The sequence below is a fragment of the Ranitomeya imitator genome, chromosome 2 (assembly GCF_032444005.1).
Source record: "Ranitomeya imitator isolate aRanImi1 chromosome 2, aRanImi1.pri, whole genome shotgun sequence".
NCBI classification, from domain to species: domain Eukaryota; kingdom Metazoa; phylum Chordata; class Amphibia; order Anura; family Dendrobatidae; genus Ranitomeya; species Ranitomeya imitator.
In genome coordinates this window covers 416913335-416928299 of record NC_091283.1, presented here as the reverse complement: position 1 = coordinate 416928299, position 14965 = coordinate 416913335, and the positions used below count along the sequence as shown (strand labels likewise).

The window sequence follows — 14965 nt, the reverse complement described above, 5'->3', positions numbered from 1 at the left end:
TATGAAGAAGATCCATTGATATATGTCGATGGCATTGGAGTGCCAAGGGGGGTGCCTGACCAATTTAAAGCCCAGAACCAGATCTATGCTAGCTTTGCTTCCATAATCCCACAGGTGCAGATTAATAAAAATGTTGATTGGATCAATTACATATATTACAGTGAACAAAGGTTTGTCAATTTTATCTGTGATGCTTTCCATGGTATAGTTGAGGAGTTGGGCCCTAACACTAGAATGACCCTCCAAAACCGACTAGCCCTTGATATGATCTTAGCTGAGAAAGGAGGAGTCTGTGGGATGGTGGGAGAGGAATGTTGTACCTATATCCCTCAGAACTCTGGGGTAAATGGAAAGACCATGATAGCCCTTAAAAAGATAAATGGGTTAGAAGCAGAATTAAAATCTAATGCTGGAGTAGATATATCTTTCTTTTCCGGCTGGTTGGGTGGGCTCAAAGGCTTCTTTCAACAAGCTTGTCTAGTACTGATTGCCCTTCTTGTAGTTGGATCGATAATCCTCTGTTGTGTTATTCCCCTGTATAAAAAGGTTATCACTGAGGCAACTCCGACTGGCACCTTCCTCAACCAAGAAGTAGACCCACTAGAGTACAATGGCACTGATCCAAGGGAAATCTCTAAGTACGTCCCCCTCAAGATGTTAGACAAAACCCCTTACTCTCAGGTGCTAAGAGATTTAGTTTAGGGACAGCGGGAGAACTCCATGTGAAGCTAGTGAAGGGTTCAGCTGCCTGGAGGCTTCTCGCAAGGGGAGAGCTTCTGAGGTGTCTGGATGAAGAAATCCACCTCCCCTTTCCCCATCACATGGACAGTCTCGAAGGATCTTTCTTTTCTTTTTAGGGAAAAACTTAGTGTTTAGGGGGGATTGTCAAGGTGAAAATATATGTCTTTATACTCTTTTGTACTTTATGTATTCTTATGCTGTGAAACAATAAGTTTTTCCCTTCATACTTGCCAAATGCAAATTTAACTGTATTTAAGATGGCTGCCAGTATTCACCTTTGCCTTAGTTTTTGTACTTGCCAAGAATCTACTTTCATTTCTGAAGCTAATGTATCATTTCTCTGGAAATCGAAACTTAACAAGATGTGGACAAAGGAAGATTCATCAGATGACGTCAGGCCAACCAGAGGGACTGAATACTAGATACATTGCTTAAACCCCGCCTAACCCTGCCCTCTGCACACCTTCCCCCAATGGACCATATAATGTTGTGTATATGAAATAAAGAGTTCAGTTGCTGTGAGGTTACCACTACGTGTGGAAGCATAAGCAGGCACTGAGTTTGAACCAGCTTTTGTCTGACTCATTCTTCACTCCGGTACCACTGCTTTTAATCTGATTTGGAATGACTGGTGGATGAAGGGTATTGTCGTGACGACCCCGACAGAAGCATGATATAAAAAATACTACATAATGTAGAGGCAGCCGTGGGTTGCTCACCGTACCACCCTTGAAGAAGTGGGGGCATCATCACCTACCTGGACGGCTGCCCGCCGGGCCTGTCGAGCTTTCTCTTCTCGGATTCTCTTGCGTTCGTTGTCTTTGGACTGATGGGAATTTAGGTGACTGCTATCATCTGCCTGATGCTGCCGTTCCTATAGGGAGAAGAAAGTGTTCACATCTTCAAGTCAAACAGGGACAGGATTTCTACAGAAGTTCTCGACATCTGGGAAGTCACAGCTGATATCAACCTTTTCAATTTTTTATTTTTTCCTCTGCATTTTCAGAGTCCTGAAAGCCGCCATTAATTTTACCATACAGCATACGGAGAAAAAATACCAAAGAGCGATTCCGCCATTGTTTTTATAGCATTAATATTGCTGTGGGCTCACGATTCTCCAGGTCAGTATGATTTTGCAGATTTTGCAGATACCAAATTTGGATTGTTTTTTTTTTTTGTTTTTTTTTTTTACCATTTTAGTGGTTTAGACAAATGAGGAACTTTGTAAAAAAAAATAAAAACTAAATACAATTTAGTTGGCATCACTATTTTGTGAGACCCATAACTTTTTTTTGTAATTAATTTTCCAGAGGACCTGTTTGTGTTTTTTTTTCAGTCCCCACATGGGACTTGAATGTGCAATCATAACATATACTGCACTAACACAGGATTGTTATTTATAGCAAAAATCACAGTCCCCTATGAAGCCAAAACTTCACAGGAAAATGAACATGGCAGCGCGGGTAAGCGTTTCGGCAGCCCAATAGCACCCAACAATTGCATTGCGAGGTGGGGCAGACGGATGCAAAAATGCTGCCGTCAGTTATTGACAGAGGCATTTCAGTGGTTAAAGGGAACCTGCCACCCCCAAAATCGAAGGTGAGCTAAGCCCACCAGCATCAGGGGCTTATCTACAGCATTCTGGAATGCTGTAGATAAGCCCCCGATGTATCCTGAAAGATGAGAAAAAGAGGTTAGATTATACTCGCCCAGGGATGTTCCCGCTGCGGTCCGGTCCGATGGGTGTCGCTGTCCGGTCCGGGGCCTCCTATCTTTATAGGATGACATTCTCTTCTTGTCTTCACGCTGCAGCTCTGGCGCAGGCGTACTTTGTCTGCTCTGTTGAGGACAGAGCAAAGTACTGCAGTGCACAGGCGTTGGGCCTCTCTGACCTTTCCCGGCGCCTGCGCACTGCAGTACTTTGCTGCCCTCAACAGGGCAGACAAGGAAAGCCTGCGCCGCAGCGTGAATACAAGAAGAGGACGTCATTGTAAGAAGATGGGAGCGCCGGACCGGACCGCGACGCCCATAATACCGAGACCGCCCCTGGGTGAGTATAATCTAACCTCATTTTCTCATCTTTCAGGATACATCAGAATGCTGTAGATAAGCCCCTGATGCTGGTGGGCTTAGCTCACCTTCGATTTTGGGTGTGACAGGTTCCCTTTAACAGCAGCAATCGCCCTGTATGGAGCAGGCTCAGTTTCTGAGTCAGGTCCACACACCGTGACTTGGACCGTGACTGATATATTAACCTCTTGACATTCCAATAATAATTGGGTTTCCAGGTATAGTGCATAAAACTGTGATCCCTGCAGGTCCGATCCTGAGGGGTCCCTATTCTGTCACTTCTATGGAGACTGACTGAGCATGTGTGACCAACTCTGTATTATGACGACGAGGGTCCCTGTGGGCACATCCCCACCAAACACCCCGATATGCCATGATAGGCCAATTAACCTCTTTTTTGGAAGCCAACATATGACGTAGAGCTTCCTCCCCAGATCTCCGCTTTTGACGCTGGCGCCTGTACCAACGCTGAATGGTGATGGCAGCATTGTTCACCTGCAGAATAAACCTGTGCAAGAGAGAGAGACACCTGGGGTCATCAACCGATTATGTACCTCACATACATTATAAAGATTTAACTTATAAGCAATTAGGTGATGGGAATGGTGACTGCAGCAGGAGAGGCGTGTGCTGACCTTGCAGGAGGCAGTGACCTGTCCACATGTTTTACTGCATGGCTTGGGACAAAGCTACACGAGTTATAGGCAGCAGATGGAAGGCAAATAGGAGGTTAAGTGTGTATCAGCACATTGTATTTCAGGAGGGGAGCATGGTGGAGGTAGTGACCCTGTTACTGAGGGGACAGAATAAATACTATGGTGTAAGAAGAGGGTGGTGAAAACCATGAGGTCACAGACAGAAAGTGGAAAAGGAGATTTTTGTGTACTCACCGTAAAATCTCTTTCTCTTAGCCTCTAATTGGGGGACACAGGACCATGGGTGTTATGCTGCTGTCCACAAGGAGGCGACACAATGCATAATCTGAAAAAGATTAACCGTGGCTCCTCCTCTGCAGTGTACACCCCTGGATGGAGTCAGCCTTCTCCAGTTTTGTGCAAAAGCAGTAGGAGGAACGTAACATGAATAACATAACCATGTCTATAAGAAGGCAACTATGTAGGAGCTCAAGAAAACAATATGAGAACTCAACAGTAACAATGGCCCGGAAAGGGCAACAGAGTAGGAGCTGTGTCCCCCAATTAGAGGCTAAGAAAAAGAGATTTTACGGTGAGTACATAAAAATCTCCTTTACTCTGTTGCCTCATTGGGGGACACAGGACCATGGGACGTCCCAAAGCAGTCCCTGGGTGGGAAGCAATGGACGAATATTGTGCAGACAGGCCCCTATACTTGGGGCACCGCTGCCTGCAGAACTCATCTACCCAGGCTCGCGTCCGCTGAGGACTGGGTATGAACCCTGTAGTGTTTAGTAAACGTGTGTAGGCTAGTCCAAGTGGCCGCCTTACACACTTGTTGTGCCGTAGCCTGGTGCCGAATGGCCCAGGAGGCCCCTACCGCCCATGTAGAGTGTGCCGTAATACCGGCTGGAAGAGGAGAATTCTTAAGGCGATAGGCCTCTTGTATGGTGGATGTGATACACCTGGCAAGGGTAGCTTTGGAAGCTGGCAGACCCTTGCGGCCGCCTTCCGGAAGAAGGAAAAGAGAATCAGACCTCCGTAAGGACGCAGTCCTAGACACATATATATGCAATGCCCTGACAAGGTCAAGCGTATACAGAGCCTTCTCCACTCTATGAACCGGGACCGGACAAAGGGAAGGCAGAGAAATTTCCTCATTGAGATGGAAGTTGGACACAACCTTCGGAAGGAAGGATGGGACCGTACGGAGAACTACCTTCTTCTGGTGAAAAGCCAGAAAGGGCCGTCTGCAGGAGAGTACTGTCAGTTCAGACACCCTGCGTAGCGAGGTTATTGCCACCAGGAAAACCACCTTCTGGGAGAGAAGGCGGAGAGGGACCTCCTTAAGGGGTTCGAAGGGTGGTTCCTGCAATGCTGTCAGGATCAGGTTGAGGAACCACGTTTATAGTGGTCGTCTGTAGGGGGTAACCAATCAGGAAACCCCCTGAAGAAAGGTCCTTACTTGCGGCTTGGTAGCAATGCGCCTTTGAAAACGCACTGAGAGGGCTGACACCTGGCTCTTAAGCGAGCCCAGGCACAGCCTGGCCTCCAGACCCGATTGGAGAAAACCAAGTAGTTTGGGGAGGAAATAAGGAAATGGGGCCTGGCCACGAGATTCGGACCAGGTAAAGAAAGCTTTCCAGGTACGGTAATAAATCTTGGCAGAGGCTGGCTTCCGTGCCCTGATCATAATTCTAATGACGTCCGGCGAGAGCCGTCCCTGGGTTAGAACCCATGTTTCAAGGGCCACGCCGTCAAATTGAGGGCCCCTGAATTCTGGTGGTAGAACGGGCCTTGTGATAGAAGATCCGGGCGGTCGGGGAGGCGCCAGAGGGCATCTGCTGTAAGTTGTACGATGTCGGCATACCATGTACGTCTGGGCCAGTCCGGTGCAATTAGGATGGTTGGAACTACCTCTTGCTTGATCTTCCTCACCACTCTGGATATCAGGGGGAGAGGTGGAAAAATGTACAGAAGCTGGAACTGGGTCCAGTCCTGAACCAGAGCGTCTGCTCCGAGCGACCGCGGATCGTGTGCTCTGGCCATGAAGTTGGAGACCTTGGCACTGAAGTGGGATGCCATTAGGTCCACATCTGGGGTCCCCCAGCGATGGCAGATATGGCGAAAAATTTCGGGATGGAGAGACCACTCTCCCGAGTCTATTCCTTGTCGGCTGAGGAAGTCTGCTTCCCAGTTGTCCACACCCGGAATGTGGACCATCAAGAGAACCGACCCTGTGTCCTCCGCCCAGTGGAGGATGTGACACTTTTCGCATCGCCTGGGTACTGCGGGTCCCCCCTTGGTGATTCACACATGCCACAGCCGTGGCATTGTCCGACTGTATTCTGATGTGAGAGGCTGCCAGTAAGTGATGGAAGGCCCTCAATGCCACGAATTTCTAGGATGTTGATGGGCATGGTCGCTTCCACTGGGGACCACTTGCCCTGTGGTGTAGGTGCACTGCACCCCAACCCAGGCTCACATCGGTGGTCAGAACCTTCCATTGACCTGTGAGAAAGGATTTCTCCTTTGCTAGTGAGGTTGGCTTGAGCCAACCGGTGCAGGGACCTTCTGGTTGATTACATCAGCCGGAATTCCCTGTCGAGAGAGAAAGGGTTCTTGTCCCAGGACTTGAGGTGAATAGCATTCCCAGGAATGTCAGAGACTGACTCGGGGTTGGTGATGACTTTTGTAGGTTGACTAACCAGCCCATGCGACTCGGAGAGTGTCGATTGTGATTGAGACGCTGAGCTCGCAGTCCTTAAAGGTGGAAGCCTTGATGACTAGATCGCCCAAGTATAGAACGACTACTATGCCTCTGGAGTGCAGGACGTCCATGGTGGCTGCCATGACTTTGGTAAACACTATGGGAGCCGTGGCGAGTCCAAACGGGAGAGCCACGAACTGGTAGTGGTCCTGGTCGATTGCGAACCTGAGAAATCTCTGATGGGCGGGTGCAATTGGTATATGCAGGTATGCGTCTTGTATGTCTATGGAGGCGAGATATTCTCCCTTCTCCATGGACGCAATGATGGACCGAAGGGACTCCATGCGGAAGTGACAGACCCGTACATATTTGTTGAGTTGTTTTAGGTCCAGTATGGGCCGCACGCTGCCTCCTTTCTTGGGGACTACAAATAGATTGGAGTAGAACCCTCGGAAGCGCTCGGCCGTGGGGACCGGTACTATGATTCCTGCTTGAAAAAGCGAGGAGACCGCTTGTCGGAAGGCATGAGCCTTGGCTGGTGGTTTTGGGGGGACAGAGATGAAGAATCTGTCCAGTGGGTTGGAGGTGAACACTATCCTGTATCCGGAAGACACTAGTTCCCTGACCCACCTGTCTTCTGTAATAGGTAGCCAGCCGGCCTACGGGTGTGGTGTCTTCCGGAGTCCATGAGTCATGATGAGGCGAAGATCTGAGATTTTCCTCCTCTGGGCTTAGACTGGCCTGCTTTTGACTGCCAGGTCTTGTCCTACCATTGCGTCGATCGTGAGTTGTCCCTGCGTGGGGAACTGTTACGAATTTGTGCTGGACGCGAGACGGACCAGCCCAAGGAGTTCTGAAAGGATCGGAATCGAGTTTGGTTACGCTTCTTGTAACATAGTAACATAGTAACATAGTTAGTAAGGCCGAAAAAAAGACATTTGTCCATCCAGTTCAGCCTATATTCCATCATAATAAATCCCCAGATCTACGTCCTTCTACAGAACCTAATTGTATGATACAATATTGTTCTGCTCCAGGAAGACATCCAGGCCTCTCTTGAACCCCTCGACTGAGTTCGCCATCACCACCTCCTCAGGCAAGCAATTCCAGATTCTCACTGCCCTAACAGTAAAGAATCCTCTTCTATGTTGGTGGAAAAACCTTCTCTCCTCCAGACGCAAAGAATGCCCCCTTGTGCCCATCACCTTCCTTGGTATAAACAGATCCTCAGCGAGATATTTGTATTGTCCCCTTACATACTTATACATGGTTATTAGATCGCCCCTCAGTCGTCTTTTTTCTAGACTAAATAATCCTAATTTCGCTAATCTATCTGGGTATTGTAGTTCTCCCATCCCCTTTATTAATTTTGTTGCCCTCCTTTGTACTCTCTCTAGTTCCATTATATCCTTCCTGAGCACCGGTGCCCAAAACTGGACACAGTACTCCATGTGCGGTCTAACTAGGGATTTGTACAGAGGCAGTATAATGCTCTCATCATGTGTATCCAGACCTCTTTTAATGCACCCCATGATCCTGTTTGCCTTGGCAGCTGCTGCCTGGCACTGGCTGCTCCAGGTAAGTTTATCATTAACTAGGATCCCCAAGTCCTTCTCCCTGTCAGATTTACCCAGTGGTTTCCCGTTCAGTGTGTAATGGTGATATTGATTCCTTCTTCCCATGTGTATAACCTTACATTTATCATTGTTAAACCTCATCTGCCACCTTTCAGCCCAAGTTTCCAACTTATCCAGATCCATCTGTAGCAGAATACTATCTTCTCTTGTATTAACTGCTTTACATAGTTTTGTATCATCTGCAAATATCGATATTTTACTGTGTAAACCTTCTACCAGATCATTAATGAATATGTTGAAGAGAACAGGTCCCAATACTGATCCCTGCGGTACCCCACTGGTCACAGCGACCCAGTTAGAGACTATACCATTTATAACCACCCTCTGCTTTCTATCACTAAGCCAGTTACTAACCCATTTACACACATTTTCCCCCAGACCAAGCATTCTCATTTTGTGTACCAACCTCTTGTGCGGCACGGTATCAAACGCTTTGGAAAAATCGAGATATACCACGTCCAATGACTCACCGTGGTCCAGCCTATAGCTTACCTCTTCATAAAAACTGATTAGATTGGTTTGACAGGAGCGATTTCTCATAAGCCCATGCTGATATGGAGTTAAACAGTTATTCTCATTGAGATAATCCAGAATAGCATCCCTCAGAAACCCTTCAAATATTTTACCAACAATAGAGGTTAGACTTACTGGCCTATAATTTCCAGGTTCACTTTTAGAGCCCTTTTTGAATATTGGCACCACATTTGCTATGCGCCAATCCTGCGGAACAGACCCTGTCGCTATAGAGTCCCTAAAAATAAGAAATAATGGTTTATCTATTACATTACTTAGTTCTCTTAGTACTCGTGGGTGTATGCCATCCGGACCCGGAGATTTATCTATTTTAATCTTATTTAGCCGGTTTCGCACCTCTTCTTGGGTTAGATTGGTGACCCTTAATATAGGGTTTTCATTGTTTCTTGGGATTTCACCTAGCATTTCATTTTCCACCGTGAATACCGTGGAGAAGAAGGTGTTTAATATGTTAGCTTTTTCCTCGTCATCTACAACCATTCTTTCTTCACTATTTTTTAAGGGGCCTACATTTTCAGTTTTTATTCTTTTACTATTGATATAGTTGAAGAACAGTTTGGGATTAGTTTTACTCTCCTTAGCAATGTGCTTCTCTGTTTCCTTTTTGGCAGCTTTAATTAGTTTTTTAGATAAAGTATTTTTCTCCCTATAGTTTTTTAGAGCTTCAATGGTGCCATCCTGCTTTAGTAGTGCAAATGCTTTCTTTTTACTGTTAATTGCCTGTCTTACTTCTTTGTTTAGCCACATTGGGTTTTTCCTATTTCTAGTCCTTTTATTCCCACAAGGTATAAACCGCTTACACTGCCTATTTAGGATGTTCTTAAACATTTCCCATTTATTATCTGTATTCTTATTTCTGAGGATATTGTCCCAGTCTACCAGATTAAGGGCATCTCTAAGCTGGTCAAACTTTGCCTTCCTAAAGTTCAGTGTTTTTGTGCGTTTAGGTTTCAGTTGGGGAAGAAAGGTACTCTTACCCCCGGTGGCGCTGGATATCATCGTGTCCAACTGTTCTCCGAAAAGTTGCCCACTAAGGTAGGGGAGGTGCATGAGGGACTTCTTTGAGGCTGCATCTGCTATCCATTCCCGCAGCCAGAGGATACGCCGAATTATGATGGCGTTTGATGCTATCCCCGCTACACCCCTTACTGAATCCAGGGCTGCATGAAGCATGTAATCTGCTACGACTGCTATTTGAACCGCTTGGTCCGACAGTTCAGGAGCGGATGCTTGGAGGCCAGCTTGTAAATTTTTGGCCCAGGCCAGAATAGCCTTGGCAGCCCAAACTGAAGCGAACGCGGAAGCCTGGGATGCCCCTGCAGCCTCGAAAATTGAACGAGCCATGCATTCTACCTGCCGGTCTGCTGCGTCCCTGAGGGTTGAGCTATCTAGCAGTAAAAGGAGGGTCTGTGCTGCTAGTCTAGAGACTGGGGGGGTCCACTTCGGGTGGGTCTGTCCATTCCTTGGTATCCTTCTGCGGGAAGGGGTACCTTGCCTCCAGATATTTGCAATTAGCGAATTTTTTCTCAGGCTGTGAGAGCTGCTTTTTAAGGATCGCCTTAAACTCTGGGTGGTTAGAGAAAACCTTAGGCGGCTTTAGAGGTCCTTCAAAGGAAACCTTGTGTTCTGGGGCCTCTGGTGGCGGATCAGAAATGTCCAGCACCCGATGGATGGAAGAGATTAAGTCCTCAATTAGCGCTGTATTGCTAGGGGGGATTGGGATCAGGGACCCCTCCGTTTCCTTGTCTGAGTCGGAGTCACAGATGCCTTCCAAATCCTGTGTATCACTGAGGCATCCCCTGCTGGGTGAGCTGGGGCGGAGGCCTTCTCTGGTCAGGGATTGCGGAGATCAGCATTGTCTGCCCCAGAAAGGGGACAGTCTAGATGACCTGGAACTATGGTGTCTCTCCCTAGAGGGGGATGACCGTGTGCTATGGGATGAAGCAGATGGACTTGACCTATGGGTCCGCTTGCGTCCTGATCTAGACGTGGAAGTGCCAGGGTCGTCCTGTCCCTGAGTCAAGCTCTCCCTTTGCTGGGTAACGGTTATAGCCGAGGCATGACTCTGCAGAGCCTGAAGCAATGTGAAGGTTAGGTTATCTATAGACTGCGTCGTAGATTGCGACATCTGAGTGACCCATTCCGGCGTGGCATTAGACACCGAAGCATTAGCAGGGTCTTCTTGGGGCTCTGACACAGTAGTCTGAGTGCAGTCCTGGCAGTGCGGGTACGTGCTGCCACTGGGGAGAGCGGTCCTGCAGGCTGTGCAGAATGCAGAATAGCAATCCTGCCTGGTTCTCTTGGACCTTGAGCCCGGCATAGTGCACAGAGTGCAGAAGGGCTGGCTATGCAGAGGACCTTACAGGGGTAGCTATGCAGAGGAACCTATAGGGGATTCACAGCTGAGTAAAACAACCCATCTTTGATCTTACCCCACCAGTTTGCCCCTGGGTACAGCGCCAAAGATCCACAGTCCTATGCCCCCCAGAGACTGGCTGGCCTGGTCCTGCTGACCGGGAGATGCATGGTTAATCCTTGCTGCAGTCGAAATGGCCGCCGAGGAGAAGAGGAAGGGGGAGAAGGGGACGGAGAGCTGAGAAAAAAAGGCGGTAAAACTGTGCAAAAACGCGCCCTTTCTGTCTCGATCCTGTCTCCAGGGGGCAGAGAGGAGGCGGCTTCAGCTAGGCCGAAGCCGCGGCCTAAATTAGATGCTCCAGAAAGGCTCCAGGCCAGCGCGAAAGTCCCAGAGGGGGCCAGATCTGAACTGGAACCCCCGGATTTAAAAGCAGGATAGCAGTGGGGCTATAAGCGGAAGGGGGGCCCTGTGAGGGGTCCCCGAGGCAGTATAAAGCTGGTGCTGCTGCAGAGACAGGGGCGCAGGGAGCCCTGTGTCTCTATTGTGCTATGCCTGGCTGCACTCCCCCCGGCCCCGACAGGAGCCCGCAGCTGGGCTGGGGTCCCTGGATGCAGGCGCAGTGTGCTGGCCCATTGCTGGGAGCTGCAGAGTGCTGCCTGTACAGGCCCTACCTGAGGCGTCTCAACCTAATGTCCCCAGAGGGGGATTAGGGAGGGTGCTGCTGTCACCTTCAGGGGGCTTTATCCTCGCCTCAACCTCGACTTTGAACCAGCACCCGAGGGACTGGGGAAAGAGCGACATGGGGAATAGCCATCTCGACTTCAACCGTAATAGGGGGGCAAGGAAGGAGCCATGCCGGGAGTCTCACAGGAGACCCACTTTTCTTCATCTGTAATCCGTTGGGAAAAAAAACGGAGTAAAAACAATTTTTAGGTGTGCCTCCTATGCGACACTAAGGGTACTTTCACAGTAGCGTTTTTTGTAAATCCGTCACAATGCGTCGTTTTGCAGAAAAAACGCATCCTGCAAAAGTGCTTTCAGGATGCGTTTTTTCCCCATAGACTTCTATTGGCGACGCATTTGCGACGGATTTGCACACTTCGCATCCGTCTTGCGACGGATGCGTCGTGCTTTGGCGGACCGTCAGAAAAAAAAACCCTACATGTAACGTTTTTTTCTCCCGACGGACCACTTTTTCCGACCGCGCATGCGCGGCCGGAACTCCGCCCCCACCTCCCCGCACCTTACAATGGGGCAGCGGATGCGCCGGAAAAATGCATCCGCTGCACCCATTGTGCAAAGCGTTAAACGCTAGCGTCGGAATCTCTCCCCGACGCATTGCGACGGGGAGATTCCGACGCTAGTGTGAAAGAAGCCTAAGCAAAAACTGGAGAAGGCTGACGCCGTCCGGGGGCGTATACTGCAGAGGAGGACCCACGGTTAATCTTTTTCAGATTATGCATAGTGTCGCCTCCTAGTGGACAGCAGCATAACACCGATGGTCCTGTGTCCCCCAATGAGGCGACAGAGTAATATTACTATCCCCAGAAGAACAGAGTATTTCAGGAAGTGAGTCTGATGATCTTAGTGGTCTATGTGATATTAGGGAGGACAAGAATTGAAACAACTGGGAAATCAGACAGAAAGGGTAAGTGTTGACGTTCCGAGTAGCACAGAGCATTACAGGGGAAGTGTGCGCTGATCTTGCTGCAGGCAGTGACCAGTGTATACATGTGATGTTAATGAAGACGGGTGAGTATTATGATTTGATGAGAAGTATGGTGACAAATAAAAGGTCTCAGACAAGAAACATTAGGCTCCTCAGCAGAACAGAGTATTTTAGGCGAGGAATATGCAGATGTGCCCAACAAGCTGAACGTTACTGTGCGATACACATAAAGAAAAGTGGGGTGGGATTTAGCAAAATATTTAAGCTTGATATGAAGTATAAGACTAATAATACTGACCGCTCCGCCTCTTCTGCAGTGACCTCTTTCCGCCTCTGGGCAGCGCCGTTCCCCTCGGCGTTGTTACGCCCCAGGTTGTTTGTGCCGGACAGATTTTTCTGGGATTTCTGGAAGCTGCTTCCTGATTCTTCACCATTGGGTGTCCTCTGATTACTGGAGAAGATGAAAAAGAAAGGTGCAAGGTGCATTACATGAAGGGGAGAAGCCTCTGCTCAAATCTCCAAGCCCCGCATATCTCTGAGAGAAAAAATAACTAACAAATGGGAGGACGTGCAGGAGGGGCTTAACATTAATGATGCCCCCTCAAACCCAGAGTTACAGTCAGCAGATAGGCTGCTATTCGTCCCAATATCATGGGCTGCAATTTTAGACACAGGCCAAGAGCAAGGATGGCGCTTTTTTTTTTTTTTTAAACACTGGGTGTAATGCTAAAGCCCCATGTATCGTGTCCCCTAAAAACCCCTCAGTACTCATACTTTAAAGATGGTGGTTTCTGATTGGAGCTCTTGGCAGCGAGTCCTCGATCCCCGGATGAATAGTTATTGTGCACCATCGTGGTTACAGTATTTCCTACGGTTCCCTTGTTACTCCTAAATGTGGGGGAAAAAAAAATGGTAATGTGTTAGGGCCAGTCTCAGTTGGCATTGCTTTCACCACACACTGTGCATGCCCACAGGAGTTTGGGCATTGCCCTGCACCAGGAGAACCCAGGGCCACTGAACAGTCTGACAACAGCTCTGAGAATTTCATTCCGGTATCTAACAGTTGTCAGGGGGCTGTTTTGCATCATGAGAAGGTTCCCCCACCCCAAGGATATGCCTAATCAGACCATCACTGACCCACCACCAAACCAGTGATGCTGGATGATGTTGCAGGCAGCAAACGTTCAACGTGGCATCTAGACTCTGCTCTCATCAGTGGAGCGATCAGGACATCAATGGCAGACCTGTCAAACTTCACTAGATGACATCAAGTCCACTCGAGACTATTACTGACCTCTTGATCAGTATCCTGCACACCAGGAGCTGCAGGTAGCAGCAGTAGGTGGCGCTTATTCACAAATCGCTACTTAACAATATAATGTAAGACCACGCTGAATAAAATACCTGTTGTTTGCTGGAAAATTGGGCGCCAGTGCGGGCATGTCTCTCCTCTTCATGCTCAAGCTCTGAACTGAGCTGGCACTGCGAGCACTTGAGGGTACAGGAAAAGCACGAGGTTGGTCATCCTGTGAAACAAGGGGGTATAAAATTATTCACACCCTTAAATTATAGTAAATTCTAAAAGTAAATGTTGCTGTCAATCTGTGACAGCGGAAATTAATGCCTGCTGGCAGGGGTCGAGTTGTTCTATGTGCACACTGGTATGTCCATGACGTGATTGCGGGGCGCCGATAGGCTGCCCTGAGGGCTGCAAGTCTGCTGATGACCGTGAGTGTTACTGAGTATTACTATGTATAGTAGAAACGATAAGACAATCGTAAGTTCAAGTCCCCTAAGGAGACTAACGAATCAGGTGAAAGTGAAGAAAAATATGATAATAAATAAATATATATATATATATATATAATATAACGCTGGGAGAGTCACTCTGTCCAAAGCCTTTATAGACTGCGCAGGCGCAAGCGCCGGCGCAGTCTGGGCCTCACAGAGTGACGCTCCCGGGAGATCGCGGTATGCGTTCACACTGAACGCACACCGCGATCTCCAACAGAGAAGCAGGGACCGCCAGGAGGGTGAGTATCGGCCATATTCACCTGTCCCGTTCCACCGCTGAGCGCCGCCATCTTCCCGGTCTTCGGCCTGTGACCTTCAGTTCAGAGGGCGCGATGACGCGCTTAATGCGCACCGGTGCCCTCTGACTGACCAGTCACAGCCAGGAGACCGGGAAGATGGCGGCGCCCAGCGGTGAAACGGAGGACAGGTGAATATAGTAAGTGCTGGGGGGCCTGAGCTGGTGGCGATACCGGCACCTGACCCCCACAGCGCGCCGGTGTCCCCGCCTGCTCAGGCCCCCGGATGGGTGCAGCACATGACAGGATGGGGACGCAGGATGGGTGCAGCACATGACAGGATGGGGACGCAGGATGGGTGCAGCACATGACAGGATGGGGACGCAGGATGGGTGCAGCACATGACAGGATGGGGACGCAGGATGGGGACGCAGGATGGGGACGCAGGATGGGTGCAGCACATACCAGGATGGGGACGCAGGATGGGTGCAGCACATGACAGGATGGGGACGCAGGATGGGTGCAGCACATGACAGGATGGGGACGCAGGATGGGTGCAGCACATGACAGGATGGGGACGCAG

General features: G+C 49.0%; 1 protein-coding gene across 6 annotated transcripts in view; it reads right to left on the bottom strand.

The window, feature by feature from the left end:
• The window catches only part of CEP131 (centrosomal protein 131), an 87913-nt gene that overhangs the window by 48737 nt on the left and 24211 nt on the right, over window positions 1-14965 (bottom strand). For all 6 annotated transcript variants that reach the window (XM_069750769.1, XM_069750771.1, XM_069750773.1 and 3 more), the window contains exons 5-9: window positions 13757-13878; window positions 13127-13240; window positions 12651-12803; window positions 3202-3319; window positions 1499-1615 (exon numbers count right to left, since the gene is read on the bottom strand). In XM_069750769.1, coding sequence (XP_069606870.1) covers window positions 1499-1615; window positions 3202-3319; window positions 12651-12803; window positions 13127-13240; window positions 13757-13878 — 624 coding nt within the window. The remainder of the gene's footprint in view (window positions 1-1498; window positions 1616-3201; window positions 3320-12650; window positions 12804-13126; window positions 13241-13756; window positions 13879-14965) is intronic.